Genomic DNA, 15724 nt, shown 5'->3' with positions numbered 1-15724 from the left:
AACTAAATTTATACGCTAAAAACATGTGTCGCCCACGGGACATTGTCTTGCAATCGTTTGTGAAAGCATTTTTCATATATTCCCATATGAGTCTGTAATATTCCTTTTTTATAGTATTTTAAATAGTTCGAGCTGGGTTTTGAGAATCTTCAATTTCAATTCTAAGCCTTGAAAAAACGTAAAACATCAAAAACGTGCACGAATGACATCATGTTGGCTCCAGTCCATGATAAATAAATAAATTTTTTATAAAAAATGAAATTTCATGAGTTTCAAGGCTTATCTTAGGATCTGCATATTCCCGTGGTAAAATGTGAAACGAATCGATACACCCAAATCGGAGAATACTTTCACGAAGGATTTGACCTCTCAGATATATATAGGCTGACTCTTTCAAATCACTTTAAATCTTTTGCCGAACCTCCGCGGGAAAAGCTTTACATTTTGTTTTTTTGTGAGATTGTAAGACATACCTCCTCCACATTTTGCTGCGGATGTATCAGTTGGGCCGAGGATAGGAGACAGTTCAGAAAATGACTGATAGCTGCTGAGAGACTCATCAGCTCTGTCCCCTGAAAAGTGATTTGCGGTTCACAGGCTTGATACATCTTCTTCGTAATTTGCAACGTTCATCGATCGCTCACCTGCATGTAAGATGTGAAGACGTGTTTGGCCGATCGCAGAATTAACTCTGACACAGCGATGGAGTTGAGATACTGCAGCTGTGGAACGGCGGCCAGCATAGCTTCCAGTTTTCCGAGGTAACGCACGTTTATACCTCGACCATGAAGTGCCTCTACCAGGGTGGTTCCATCCATGGCGGCAGCGGTATGATCCAAACATTCACGAATCTGTCTCACCAACATTAAAAGTTGTGGCCCATATTCGTACCTCATTTGTATAAGCGTTCTTAAGGTGCATTGAAACCCGGCGAGAAATTTAATCCATATTCGTACCTCATTTGTATAAGCGTTCTTAAGATGCATTGAAACCCGGCGAGAAATTTAATCCATACCGGTAAAAAGATTCTTCTGACTACCTATATTACCGACGTTCATATTTACTTAGCTGTGTCGTACTTCACTATGAATTGTACGGAATGGCATACTCCCCACCAAATACTGTTACGTTACAATAATATAACCGTTATATGTTGGTAACATGTAACGTAACATACATATAATATATGACCCGTTTATTTTGAAAGTGGTCTAAGTCCATTTGTCAATTATTTTCGGTTGCCCGTAGTTACATGTACAACTTGAAGTTATCTATCAATAAAGCATTCGAGGTTAATTGTATTCCGAGTAAATACGATAATTTTGGACACATAAGTTTTCAGAGTTAGTTCAATGATTAAAACCATCATTTTGAAAGTGACCTAAGTCCAATCTATATGTACGTTATAAATTTGGATATTCACAATTTTCATAACGATAATGTTCTCATGTACGTTTGGGATGAAACTATTGCATCAAGAGGTGCTCAAGAAATAGCTTCATGCATTCTAAAACATGTTAAAAATTTAAGAAGTGAAAGACACATTATAGCTTACAGTGACATGTGTGCAGGACAAAATAGAAACGTTAAAGTAGCTTTAATGTGGCTAAAAATTGTCCAAACTGTTGAACATAATGTGGAAATCATAGATCAACGAAATTATTAGAAGACGCAATTTTTAAAAGGGTAAAGAATTCTAAAGGAGAATCGATAAACTGGTTAAAAATATGTTAAATGCGTTTTGTCAGAAGTGAACCATAAAAAATTTTCTGTAAGACATCAATGAATGAGAATGAAAATTTTAAAGTCCTGGATTTATTACCACGTCGGCGTACACAAAGAAAGTTCGAAAATATTGTATTGACCCCACTTTATAAAAATATAAGATAAATTACAACAGCGAAATTGAAGGACATAATGGACCTACTACGATATATACCATCGGAACATCGTGACTTCTTCAAATCCCTTTCACATACACGAAATGTAGATGAGCAGTAAATTGTTTTGTAATTTATCTAGTTAAAAAAATATTGTGAATTGCATAATTATTGTTTTTGAAGTGTTGTAAAGATACATAAAATAAATTGAGTATTGTTTTTTCAATTTGAAGCATTTTAAATTATGTCGAATGGACTTGGGCTCTTTTACATTTTGTAACGAATCTGGTTGTTAATTTTGAAAGTGGCTTAACTCCATTCTTGGTAAGAAATCGCATATTATTCACTTAATAATTGCCATTATTTTAATAGGAACTGTAAATTTAACTCGTTTAAATACACTTAAGCGGTATGACTCATTGGTGTCCTGTACGTATATTTTTAATTGCATTGAAACGCAAACCCTTAAATATCTCAATTTAAGTATAAATGGACTTACAATTAGACCACTTTCAAAATATACGGCTCATATAAGATTTATATTACAACTTCCTCCGCAGCTATATAACACTGTTATAAAACGAATAATGTAACGTATAGATAACATATCGGTAACATGTTATATGTTATGTTAATATTATATAACTGCAATGCTAACAAGTTTGTAACAATGTTACCGAACAGTAATAATTCGATGTTATATCATATTAATGTATCTTTTGAATAACATTCGTCATATATCATGTTATACCACTGTTATGTCATTGACATAGTGTGCTCGGTGGATCCATACATGGTTTCCGTAGGAACGGGCGAAATAGACGAGCGATCGTCCGGGGAGTTTGGGTAGAAAATCGTCCCCCTTTTTCTTAATCCTTACCGCGATTACAAATCATCGTTTCAGTAGTTGAATCTGTTTTACAGAAGTCGATTAAATTTCTCGACGGGGCTCACGTCACTTTAACGTGATGTGTGAAAGTGGATGCACAGAGATCTCATTTATAAAACTTTTCTCTGAACTTTGTGTATCGAATCATTTCAAAGTTTACAACGTGAATGTGGAGGCTATAAGGAAGGTCCTGACACCCATGAAATTTTAATTATTTAGAAATTTGTTTGTTGATATCTCTTTAATTTTTGATAAAAAATGAAATTTCATGGGTGTCAGGAGCCTTATAGCCTTATAGCCTCCATATACACGGGGTAAAGCTTAAAACAATTCGGTACAGCTAGTACGGCGAAAAATGTTATAAACAGGGCCACTCGGATGCCCCATAAAAAGGGGTGGGAGTAAAGACCAATATTTTAGAACTGAAAACGATTTCGGACGAACAGGAAGTAGCTGATACTTACGAAAGTCGGGAGCTGTACCGTCAGCAGGAAATCGGCGGCGTCTCGAACTAGTTGTCTCTGCTTCTTCAAGGCGGGACCATTGGGATCTGGATGTCGGACTCCTGGTGAGTAAACATCAGGATTGAATCTGACGTCGAATTCTGCATCTCTCAGACTACCAACGGCTGCCGCGGCTCTGCGGACTATTTCCTTCGTGCTTTCTTCCACTAGAAACAGGAATATAGACTGTAGTCTACATATTTGCAAGAAATTAACCGAGGACTCGTAGGCAAAAGATTAACGGAATGCCGTGCGTAAGAAATTTTCGAAGCAATTATTTGTACAAAATTAACCCTTTAATTACTGAACGCAACTATAGTGGTTTCCGCATGACCGACATTTTTTTAATAAAGTTCCACTATAGTGGCCCCCTTCATTCCCATGTATTCAATGCGACAAATGAATTTCAATAGAAACATGAATATAGACTGTAGTCCACATATTTATATAAGATACTAGAGGGTCGGCACAGTCACTGACCACTATTTCGGACTCATTATTCGCCCCCTAATCAGTTTAATCAACCGATCGCGGAAACTCGATCATGCGATCGGAATTTTTTGATCTGATAGTTTTTATAAGATCCTCGGAGTCGATTTAGGGGGGCCATGTTTCAGGGGTTTTCGATCTAGGAGCCGGAATCCCTTGTAATCGTGTGAGGTTGGTTTCGTGACATACATACATACAGACAAAACCAGCGCTTTAGTAATAAGTGACTACATATACCCTGAGCGCCGACGCGCCCGGTTTCGGCGGCACGGCTCTTCGCGGTGACTCGACTGCGCCGAATTTTATCAACCAATCGCTGAATCTCGATCATGCAATTGGAACTTTTTTCATCTGATGAACCTTTTAAGGTGAAGTGAAACCCCCTTCAAATCAGTCGATTCGAATACAACACTTTTTTTTTTTAAGGGTATTAGGTAGGCCAAACTGTCCGAAACTTTGACGCATCACTGATCATCTAAGAATTGTCCTGACACATTCAAAATTTAGATTTTTGGACAACATTTTTTAACTTAGCCCAGACCAGAACCAAAATGGCGTCAAGTTCTCATATTTCGATCAATATACAATTATCGAAAGCTCCGATATGAGAAACGAAAGGGTCAGGACAATTTTACGACAATTTAGAACACTCTGTTAAACGAGAAACTCGCATTTGAACCCGTTGTCCCGATAAAGGCAAAAAAAATGTTGTATGCGCTTCTATGCTAAAACGATGGGAATACGAGGTCTCGGAGTGAAAATGTAATTGACCTGGAAATCACAGATGGCGCAGGGGGTCCCTCTGTAGTCAATTAGGGCCCTAGAAAGCATGAATCCAGAAGATTCCTGGAGTTTTACCTCGATTTCTTTGTAATTATTGTATGAAAACGACAGGTGGAATGTCATTTGGTACAATACCCTATAATTCGACACAGCTGTCGATATAAAAACGAACATCGGCAACGTAGGTATTTAGAAAAATCTTCTTTATCGAGGTCGATCAAGTTCATCGACGTGTTTCACTTCACCTTAACAACACTGCTCGAGATGGCAATGTTCGAGTAACTCGATTCCGTGAAGTACTCAACTCGTTATATCGCTTCGACTGAATCGAGTTGTTTTACTCGACAACTCACCATAGATTCTACTAGTCGGGCCGAATATAAGCGGCATCGAGTCGATGAAGTACTCAACTCGTTATATAGCTTCGACTCAAGTCGTTACTGATTGAGTCGTTTTACTCGCCAACACGCCATAGTCTACTCGCCACGTCGAATATATGCGGCACCAGTAATCGACTCGAGTCCAAACTCGAGTTGGCAATGCTTTGGAATTCGAGTAACTGGAATTGGTAACGTATTCGACTCGTCGCATCACTGGGTTCTCCAGCAAATCCAATGAAAGAACAATTAAAAATCCGCTAAGCGCGATGATTGCCCACTCACGTTCTTGTTTTTCTCCCCCCGTTATCGAGTCCGTAATGCTTTCCACGATTTTCTTAGCCTCGTCCGCTTCGATGGCCGATTGAGCAGAGTTCTCTTTGTTGCTGTCAATTGCAACGTTTTGCTCTTCCTTCTTGATTTCCTGAAACGATGAATAACCATCAAGTTACCTCCATTGCACGTTACAATTCTGGCATAATATTAAAATTTATCGTGTAGAGAATTCCTCTGAAAGCCAGCGCTGAGCGACAAATTTACTTTCTAGACAAAATTAATTACTTGCGCCAATCTAAACGTTTCTTACCAAAGAAATTTCTCGGCTCCGGCAAAATTTATTCTGTGGGAATGAACGTCGTTGCAAGTGAAACGACGAAAATTTCGTATTAAGTGGAGTTAAATTTGAGAAAAAATGTCGAGCGCAAAGTTTACTTCAGGCATTGAAAACGTTACTAGAAGTTATATAATTTTGTACATTAAATGTTGTATTTAACTCAAACAACTTAATGCTCGATATACAAAATTACTAATAGCGAATAAATATAGTTCCAAGTTAATGCAAGCACGAGTTCATCGGTTAGTAACACAGTTTCGAGAGAAAACGTCAGATTTACTGTAAATCCATATTTCGTATCAGAATATTACTCATTCTTCCAAAGTCTTTCATTTCCTGAAGAGACTTAACTTCACATTCAAAGATGATTACACACAAAAAATCTACCAATAATGCATAATAAAAACTTAGGCCCTCACTACTACCTCATTTTCATAGGCGCTGTTAAATGCCTTTTAGTTACATACGAACGGACCGTTGGTAAAAGACGCCCTACTGATACTTTCTTTTAAGTCCACTTTTAGTTATAAGGCCGCTATTGGAAATTCACTTCAACGCTTCGCATTACGCGGAGAGGGAATGTTAGTTGTCTATCAACAAGGTATCACTCATTTTAATACCTTAAAATGCTATGTTTGCACCTTTTTTTATTTTTCTCTGATATTTTGTGCTCTAACAGCCTTTAAGCAAACAGTAGTGGTCCATTTCTCTTAATTAAACGCGAATCTATTTCGTTGAGAATTTAAATTAGAACTCCGGGGTATACGTAATCATTAGTTCTTGGTCCACGATGGCGCTGATATCCTGGCAACGTGTGTAAAGTTGGCAACTAGCAGTCCATACTTTTATAATCAAAGGATATCTATTTGTTCTATATGGAGAGAGCTTCGACGAATTCGAGTCACACCAGCGCCACTAGACATGGGTAACAATACTAAATAAGTAGCTTGTGAACCGTCAATTCGCGAAAATAAACGATTAAGATATAAAAGGATAGAAGAGACAATTTACGTGTAGAATGGTGCGTTGGGCATATTGTAATAAAGCTTCGAATAAAACAAAACGGTTATCTTTTTTCTCGTAAGTATTTTAATATTTTTCGCAAATATTTTAATGTTTCTTGTGTGTTTATATTTCTCGTAAGAATTTTAATAGAAATGACCATTATTTTCTGTCAGTAAATGAATTCGACACCTCTTATACTAACGCAGTTAAAAAACACGTTGTTTTGACGCATGCGCAAATACTACAATATTAGTTGATGAGCCCATAACTAGAGGCACTGTGGTCGCTTCAAATGTAATGCCATATATGAGCCCTTAATTATGGAAGTGGTCTAAGTCAAAAATTTAAAGAAATTAGATAAACATAACCTTAAAATGGCACGTGGCCCTCTTTGACGCGTTTTTGAACTACACGATAAGCCGACAAATGACAATCAAACGATAACAGAAACGACAATGCTTTCCGGTCTACCTAACAATATATGGAATTTATGTAGTTCTATTTTGATAGTGCATTAATTCAGTTGGGCTGTTCCGGACTAATTATTGGCGGAAAAATAATTTATATATTGTACCACTATGTCAACTGATAGCGATTCAAGTAAGTTAATGACAACGTACTTATTATGTGAATATGTTAATTATTATTCGGATATGATGTGATTTGCAGATATACGACCACGTAATACTTCTTTAGATGATTCTAAATTCCACGTTTTGGATCTTTCATCTAAAAGAGGAAGACCAAAAATATACGGAAATATTAAATTACTTCCATTATACCCCACCACTAGACCAGTAACGGAAGAAAAACATAAAGATATTATGTGTTTACTACCATACATCCCTCCAATTTTTCAGGAACATTTTAAGAATCTTAAAAACTCATAATGATAACAGCCTAAAATGATAAAAATGGATTACTTTTTAAAAATAATTAATTACTATTCATGAATAATTTCATTAAAATTATTGTTTCTAATAAAACTCGTACTTTTTTATTGCTTTAAGTCATTTATAGGACATTCAGTTAATTTTGAAAATGGTCCAAGTCAATTCACACTTTCAAAACAACATTTTCGTATGAAATTCACAGACTTGCATAATATAAAAATATTTTTTAATTCATTCAAATGCAATTCATTAAATATCTCGAAACGGGAAATATATGACTTGGACCACTTTCATAATTATGGGCACATATAACGTCAAACGTTATGCCATTTTCTACGGTATCAGCTATGTAGTTAGGCAGATCAGGGGGTCGATTTTGTATCTTTGGTAAAAATGATCACTTTTCGAACTTTCATCTCACCTGAGCTTATTTACTCGAATTTGGAATCTTCGGGAGAATTTCAATTTGTATAACAAATCTAGTTGGGAATGCTGAAAGTGAGCACCTTTCGCGAGTTTGTAATTATCACCAAGGTGAAAGTATGAGATATTTTAGGTAAGAATACTCGACAAGAAATTTTGTGTTGAAATGACAAGATGTGAGAGAGAGGAACGATAGATACTGAGAGAGTGACAAAGACACAATGACAAGAACGCGACATAAAAGATGCGTACGTAAAAGACTCAAGTCAGCAGAGGTTAATATGATCTACTTAGCCATATCGATAATACTTGATGACAAATAGGAAAAAGAAGGATGGAAAAATGAGAATAGAGAGAATACCTCGGTATATTTTAGAATCAATTTCGTATGAATAATGTTAACTGTAATGTTTATTATTAACACAAATACTTTTTTATATTATTATTATCACGGTACATTAGCAGTAATAAATATTTGTTGTTGCTTTGTAATATTCATTATCAGAGCTTCATTATGTCGCATATAAAACTTGCAACTCACCACAATTTTTTCTTCGTACGGTACGAGGGATAAATTGGATAAATTCAAACTGTTTTCAAGTGAAGATATATGTTACTCTTCCGCCTAAAACCTTTTCTCCCCATATTTTCAGTCAAGAGATTTCGCATTTTTACCGGAGGATACAAAATCGGGTGAATAATCTCAGATGAGGTGAAAGTGCGAGAAATGAGCTCTCCTACCAAAGATAACTGGCGAGCATTGACTGGTTTCCCTGCGGATATGCTACCGTCACCAGTGCGGAATAAGCCGTGGAATCAGAGTAAAATGTGAATTGCTGCGAGTGACAAAATCCTTTTTCCGAAGATACCAAACATTTAGAAGCAAATAAAATTAAACCAAAGTAATAACATATTATTTTGAAACATTTCTCAATTTGCTAACGAATCAATTGCTTTGTCCTTTGAATCAATGTATACATATTACAAACTTACGGGAGGTGCTGACTTTTAGCATTTTAACCCGATTCGAATTACAAAATCGATCCCCAATGCGTTTCCCGCATGCCATAGGTTCAGAGTTTACTGAACTTTGCCGCAGAAATGAAAAGCGAGTTTGACAGAATAAAGCCGTAACCGAAGCCCTAACCAAGAGCGACATAAATTCGGTTTCAAAAGTCCCAGGTATTTATTTAATGCACTGTATTCACTTCATACGTTTAGCTTTATGAAAAATATTGTTTATGCACTCCACTTTTTATGTACGATTTTGACAATTAAAAGTTCTCAAAAATGGATGCCCGATTTTAACAGCTACGCCTTTAGCTTTAAGGTATAAAAGCCCCCTACCCACTTTTAGGGAACAAAGCTCATTGTTACCCTAAAAATGCTCGAAAAGAAGCTTAAAAAAATATATGAGTAGACATTGCTGCTAAAATACATTTTTTCTTGCTTCTTTTAAGCATTTTCTATAAAACTGGTCTAAAAGCGAGGCGTGTGTAAGGTTGTTGTTAACAATGCTCTAAATACGTCTTTTAATGCTAAAGGTGAAATATGAGGAAGACGCTTAATGAAGCTATAAGCTCAAGTAAATTGAATATCGTTTGAAATTTGTATTAATATCATTCGATCCGTTCCACTTATTTGGTCCTTACTTATACTTCACTTTTATGGGCGCTTATAAGTGTTTTACTAAAATATAATTAGACCGCTGCTAGAAGAAACGATACTCGTATCTTCTTTTAAATCCACTTTTAGTTAAAGGACCGCTATTACGAAATGTGATATAATAACGTCGGAAAATGTGACGATTGCATGACGTGCATGCGCTCCGATTACCCCGCGCGTGCGTTTTTCATATGTCAAAAGTTCAGAGTCTGCTGAACTGATACATCTTCTAACGCTAAAAGTGAGATATGAGTGAGGGCCAAAATCTTTTTGTCACAAGAACTCCTTTCTTTCCTGGATAGCGATTATATCGCTCAAAGGGTAAACACCAAATCTATCGAACAGCCTACCTTGAGGCAAGTGTCTTTCTCCTTTTGTGACCTTTTCGCGGACGTGAGTTGTTGCAGATGAACGGCAGCGTGTTTGATGAATTGCACGTATCTGGCCTCGACGAAGGAGTCTATGAGCTCCTGTCTAAGGCAGGCCAATCGATGCTTGTGCTCAATGGGAAAGCCGAGGGCTCGCGCTTCCTTGCTCAGCTCGACACCTTCCACTGAAACAACATTTCGAATGAGATTTCTCTTATGACTTTTTCAGCTGGTTTAACTCACAAGGAGAGGTCACGTCAGTCGAATCGGGGATTTTAATATGATATAAATGGCGCCGAGAAATTTAATCGACGTCTGTCAAATAAAACTCATCCATACCCTTTTCGACGAAAACGCCATTTTGAAGAACATGGATTTTAGATCGTAACCTAAGTTGGCGCAGGATATTACCGACATTTGTATTTGAGCCGTATATTTTGAAAGTGGTCTAATTGTAAGTCCATTTATACTTAAATTGAGATATTTAAGGGTTTGCGTTTCAATGCAATTAAAACTATACGTACAGGATACCAATGAGTTATACTGCTTAAGTGTATCTAAAGGAGTTAAATTTATAGTTCTTATTCAAATAATGGCAATTATTAAGTGAATAATATGCGTTTTCTTCCCAAGAATGGAGTTAAGCCACTTTCAAAATTAACAACCAGATTCGTTGCAAAATTTGAAAGAACCCAAGTCCATTCGACATAAATTTTAAGTACTTCAAATTGAAAAAAACAATACTCAATTTATTTGATGTATCTTTACAACACTTCAAAAACAATATTTATGCAATTCAGAAAATTTTTTAACTAGATAAATTACAAAACAATTTACTGCTCATCTACATTTCGTGTATGTGAAAGGGGTTTGAAGAAGTCACGATGTTCCGGTGATATATATCGTAGTAGGTCCATTATGTCCTTCAATTTCGCTGTTGTAATTTGTCTTATATTTTTATAAAGTGGGGTCAATACAATATTTTCGAACTTTCTTTGTGTACGCCGACGTGGTAATAAATCCAGGACTTTAAAATTTTCATTCTCATTCATTGATGTCTTACAGAACATTTTTTATGGTTCACTTCTGACAAAACGCATTTAACATATTTTTAACCAGTTTATCGATTCTCCGTTAGAATTCTTTACCCTTTTAAAAATTGCGTCTTCTAATAATTTCGTTGATACAAAATCCTCTTGTTTCATTTCATTTAGAATAACGTTATTGCCTCTCCGGCAATTTTTGATAATATTATAATAATCTTAAGGGACAAACAGTACATTATTTTTTTTTAATGACATTTCTCCCACGCCAAAATCTCTATCATTTGCTAAAAAGGAATGTCCTGATATTAAAAATTTATGATCTATGATTTCCACATTATGTTCAACAGTTTGGACAATTTTTAGCCACATTAAAGCTACTTTATCGTTTCTATTTTGTCCTGCACCCATGTCACTGTAAGCTATAATGTGTCTTTCACTTCTTAAATTTTTAACATGTTTTAGGATGCATGAAGCTATTTCTTGAGCACCTCTTGATGCAATAATTTCATCCCAAACGTACATGTGAACATTATCGTTATGAAAATGGTGAATACTCAAATTTAGAATGTTCATATTGCGTTTATAATATGCTACTGAAGTAGGCAACTTTGGATAAGGTAATGCTTTTTGCAAGTCGAAAGAAAAAGCGAAGTAATAATCTAAATTACGTGATACTAGTTCCTGATCTTGTTTTAATGATTTCCTAGCTGATTCTGCTAGCCTTAAATGGATATCATGTTCTTCTGCAAGTTTATTCTTTTCTTCATCATCATTCGATGCTTTAATTTTGATGTTCAATAAGTCGCATTTCTGACATGTATCTTTGCGCGGTTGGTGGAAATGTAAATCAAAATCTTTTTTAAATATTTTTCTGTAAGTTCCCTCATTAACAGCTTTTATTTTATTTTCCTTGCAATGAAGCTCGTATAAATTAAACATTTTCTTAAGAGTTAGATCAGGATGTAGACATCTTCTAATAAGATTATGAGATCTGGTATAATGGGATTCAAATTTAGGAAAACTTTTAATACGGTTTTGAACGTGCTTTTTCTCTTCTTCAGAAATATTTCTTGATGATCCTACCATACGCCCACGTAAATCATTTCCTACATTTGCAAAGTTGAATACACGTTTTTATCGTACTTCACTTACTTTAAAGGTATCCAAAAAGAATTTTTTACAGTCGGGAACTTTTCCGTTTTTAGAATTTAACAAATACCTAAAACCCCAATTTCTTGGCGAACCTTTTCCGTTTTTTTGACGTCTTCGTTTCACAGTTTTGCGCTCGATAGCTTCGTAAAGCAATATATTTTGTTTATTAAAATCTCCCAAATACCAAAACTTCTCAAAAATATTCTTTCTTTCTTCTTCTTCGTAATTTTTTATGCAAGCTTTTCGACAACGGCAATCTTTGTTTTGTAAAACTTTTGAAGGTACAATGTTTCCGGTTTGAGTATAATATCTTTTTCCTGAATTCCGTTTAATTTTTCGCACTTTTTGGATGTATGTTTCATCAATCTTTTCTCCATTGTTATCTGTATCTTCATCCCCTGACGCCGAATATTGTTCGATAATTCTTTTTCTTTTTCGATTTTCCTTGAAATCATTAGTTACTAATTCGTCTTCACTATCTGAACTAAATGGTCTTGTCGTTTTATTCTTCCTCATGGGTGAAATAATTTCTAAAATTTAATATTAAATTTTAAGTTTTATATTTAATGGTAAGTATGTGTATTGCGTAAATTTTTTTTAACTGCATTAATTAAACGTACCGATTATTCAACTAAAGCAATTGTCCAAAAACTGAGGTTAACTTGTTAAATACTAATTAATTAAAATTACCTTCATCACTGCCTTCGGACATTATCAATAATAAATATCTCAATTCAAGTATAAATAGACTTAGGCCTCTTTCAAAATAAACGCTCAAAAATGTATTTGGCTCGAAACTCTACCGACTTTCTTGATATCATAAAGTATAAAGTAAACGTATGAATCTCACCTGACAATATTATTTGTATTTCTGAATTTCTATCGAATCTAGTTCAATGGAAATTAAAAAAAAACCACATCTCAAACTTTCTTGAAGTTTCTGGCGTTTGGTCACCGAAAGTGTATTTATACTTCGGCATTTCTCATGAAAAGTGCAGTACATTCGGTTACATTCATTATTCTCAAATGCAGAAAGTACAGCTAACCTAAACAAACCTATTCAATAATCAGACCGATCCCAATTCATTGAAACCTTCTATACTCACGTTTCAGGAAATTAACATCAGGCGGGAAGGTTCTCAAAAGATCCAGGACATAATGTCGCGAGTCGTTGCCGATGATTCCCTTGCACTCAACGCTGCTGCACAGCTCGATCTCCTCGCTGGCGTCATTTATCACCTTGTGCGGCAGGATCTTCAGCTGCTGTCCAGCCTTGTTCAACTGAAACCGAAGGCAAAACTGGGTTTGAGCGGATTTAAATTATTTTATTAAAATTACGATTAGGGGAGAATAGTACTGCTCGAAAAAGTCCAAGTTAATCATGCTACCACGTAACGAGAAGCAGGGGCAACGCTTGTGACGTAAGCGCCGTTGCTTTACCGTTCCTAGGAAATCACGGGACCGCGATTTTGACGACAAGCAGTCTTATCCCAGGAACGTCGAGCGTTATAGTCACAAAGTGCCAAGCCTCAATAAAAATGTCATACTTCACATAAAGAAATAAACACATCGTTAAGGTGAAGTGAAACATCCTTCGAATCAGTCGATTCGAATACAACACTTTTTTTTAAGGGTATTAGGCCAAACTGTCCAAAACTTTGACACATCACTCCTGATCAGCTAAGAATTGTCCTGACATATTCAAAATTTGGATCATTCAAAAAAAATTTTTAACTCAGTCCAGACCAGAACCAAAATGGCGTCGAGCTCTCATATTTTGATCAATATACAATTATCGAAGACTCTGATATGAGTATCGAAAGGGTCAGGACAATTTTACGACAATTTAGAACACTCTGGTAATCGATAAACTCGCATTTGAACGGGATAAAGGCAAAAAAAGTGTTGTATGCGCTTCATTGCTAAAACGATGGGAATACGAGGTCTCGGAGTGAAAATTTAATTGACTTGGAAATCACAGATGGCGCAGGGGGTCCCTCCGCAGTCAATTAGGGCGCGGAAGGCATGAATCCAGAGGATTTCTGGAGTTTTACTTCGATTTCTTCATAATTATTGTACGAAAACGACAGGTGGAATATGCCATTTGGTACAATACACAATATAATTCGACACAGCTGTCAATATAAAAACGAACGTCGGCAACGTAGGCATTTAGAAAAATCGTCTTTATCGACGTTGATTAAGCTCCTCGACGTGTTTCACTTCACCTTAAAAAGAAATTCATCAGAAAACATATCTACATGATAAAAGAACTCGACATTGATAAGTTTTGCGCGTTTTCATGATGCGTGTACGTGTCGCATTTAATCGGAAATTCTACAATGTCCCTGGTAAATACGGTTACGTAGCTGACCGTTTCTACACGTCGTCCACTGCGCATTTTCTACAGCGCATGGCGTCACGACGTACATTAGCGCTGGTGGCGAAAATTCGCTCAAGTTTTATGCGAGGGAAATGTCTTCGTTGACAGCTTCGCATGATCGCCCCCAAAAATGTCGATTTCGGCTATTCAACGGCGACTCTCACAAGGAAACATTCCCAAGTGTCCGCCCCCGATCTTATTGATTTCCATATATGTAGAAGAACCCAAAAAGCTAAGAGACACGTGTTTTTTTATATTTGCAATGGTCCACATTTAAGGGGTGAAACAACCCCCCAAAGTTTGGCAAACATTCAGTTTTTATAATCATTTTCGTAGAAGCAGTGGAGGGATTTCGACGAAACTTGGTATAAACGTATTCCGTATAAGGACGGTGAAAACACAATATCGTCCAGCAATGCTACACCCCCCCAAGGGGGTGAACTACCCTTCAGGCGACATTTTTATGTAATATCTAATAAACGAGCACTCCTACTTATGTTCCACTTACGCGATGTGATTGCTCACAAAAAATGAAGAATCCGTGTTTTTTGCTTTTTGCCAATAAACATTTACACATCGGTTGTAAGCAATGAATGTAGGTGGTATACGGGTATATCCCGAGTAACTTTATTGGGTTATATCATGACCAATTCATTGTACATAAATCTTGTGAGCGTGCTAATTCCTCAAAATGTCGTTGGTTTTCATAATATGCAATTATTTACGAATATCGCCAACTCTATTATCGTAAAAACAGTAAAAATCAAATTTTACCGTTTCACCAAGGAGATTGTATTACTAGTTGGAAACGGGTGATGACTGCGTCATCGGATCTGTTGCGAAACTATTTTAGTCTCTTAAACTTTTTTTTTAATTTATTTATAAATAATTTCATGCTATGAAAACCAAGAACATTTTGAGGAATAAGCACGTTCACAAGATTTCTGTACAATGCATTGGTCACAATATAATCCAATATAGCTAGTCGAAATATACCCGTACACCACCTACATTCATTGTTTACAACCGATGTCTAAATGTTTATTGGCAAAAAGCAAAAAACACTTATTTCTTCATTTTTTGTGAGTAATCACATCGCGTAAGTGGGACTTCAGTAGGAATGCTTGTTTAATAGATATTACAAAAAAATGTCGCTTGAAGGGTAGTTCACCTCCTTGGGGGGGTGCAGCATTGCTGGACAATATTGTGTTTTCACCGTCCTTATACAGAATACGCTTATACCAAGTTTCGTCGA

General features: G+C 36.1%; 1 protein-coding gene across 1 annotated transcript in view; it reads right to left on the bottom strand.

Annotated features, from left to right (window-relative positions):
• LOC105694384 (clustered mitochondria protein homolog) overlaps nt 1-15724 on the bottom strand; it is a gene marked incomplete at its 5' end in the record, with an annotated part of 53366 nt that overhangs the window by 16099 nt on the left and 21543 nt on the right. Inside the window, 6 exon segments of the mRNA XM_023432674.1 lie at nt 474-572; nt 645-851; nt 3234-3439; nt 5207-5345; nt 9871-10073; nt 13193-13367. Of these exon segments, the coding sequence (XP_023288442.1) occupies nt 474-572; nt 645-851; nt 3234-3439; nt 5207-5345; nt 9871-10073; nt 13193-13367 (1029 nt within the window).

Source organism: Orussus abietinus, unplaced genomic scaffold (assembly GCF_000612105.2).
Source record: "Orussus abietinus isolate OABI.00-Male unplaced genomic scaffold, Oabi_2.0 scaffold379, whole genome shotgun sequence".
Classification (NCBI taxonomy): domain Eukaryota; kingdom Metazoa; phylum Arthropoda; class Insecta; order Hymenoptera; family Orussidae; genus Orussus; species Orussus abietinus.
The sequence above is the reverse complement of the archived record's forward strand: the minus strand, read 5'-3'. Positions and strand labels throughout refer to the sequence as shown.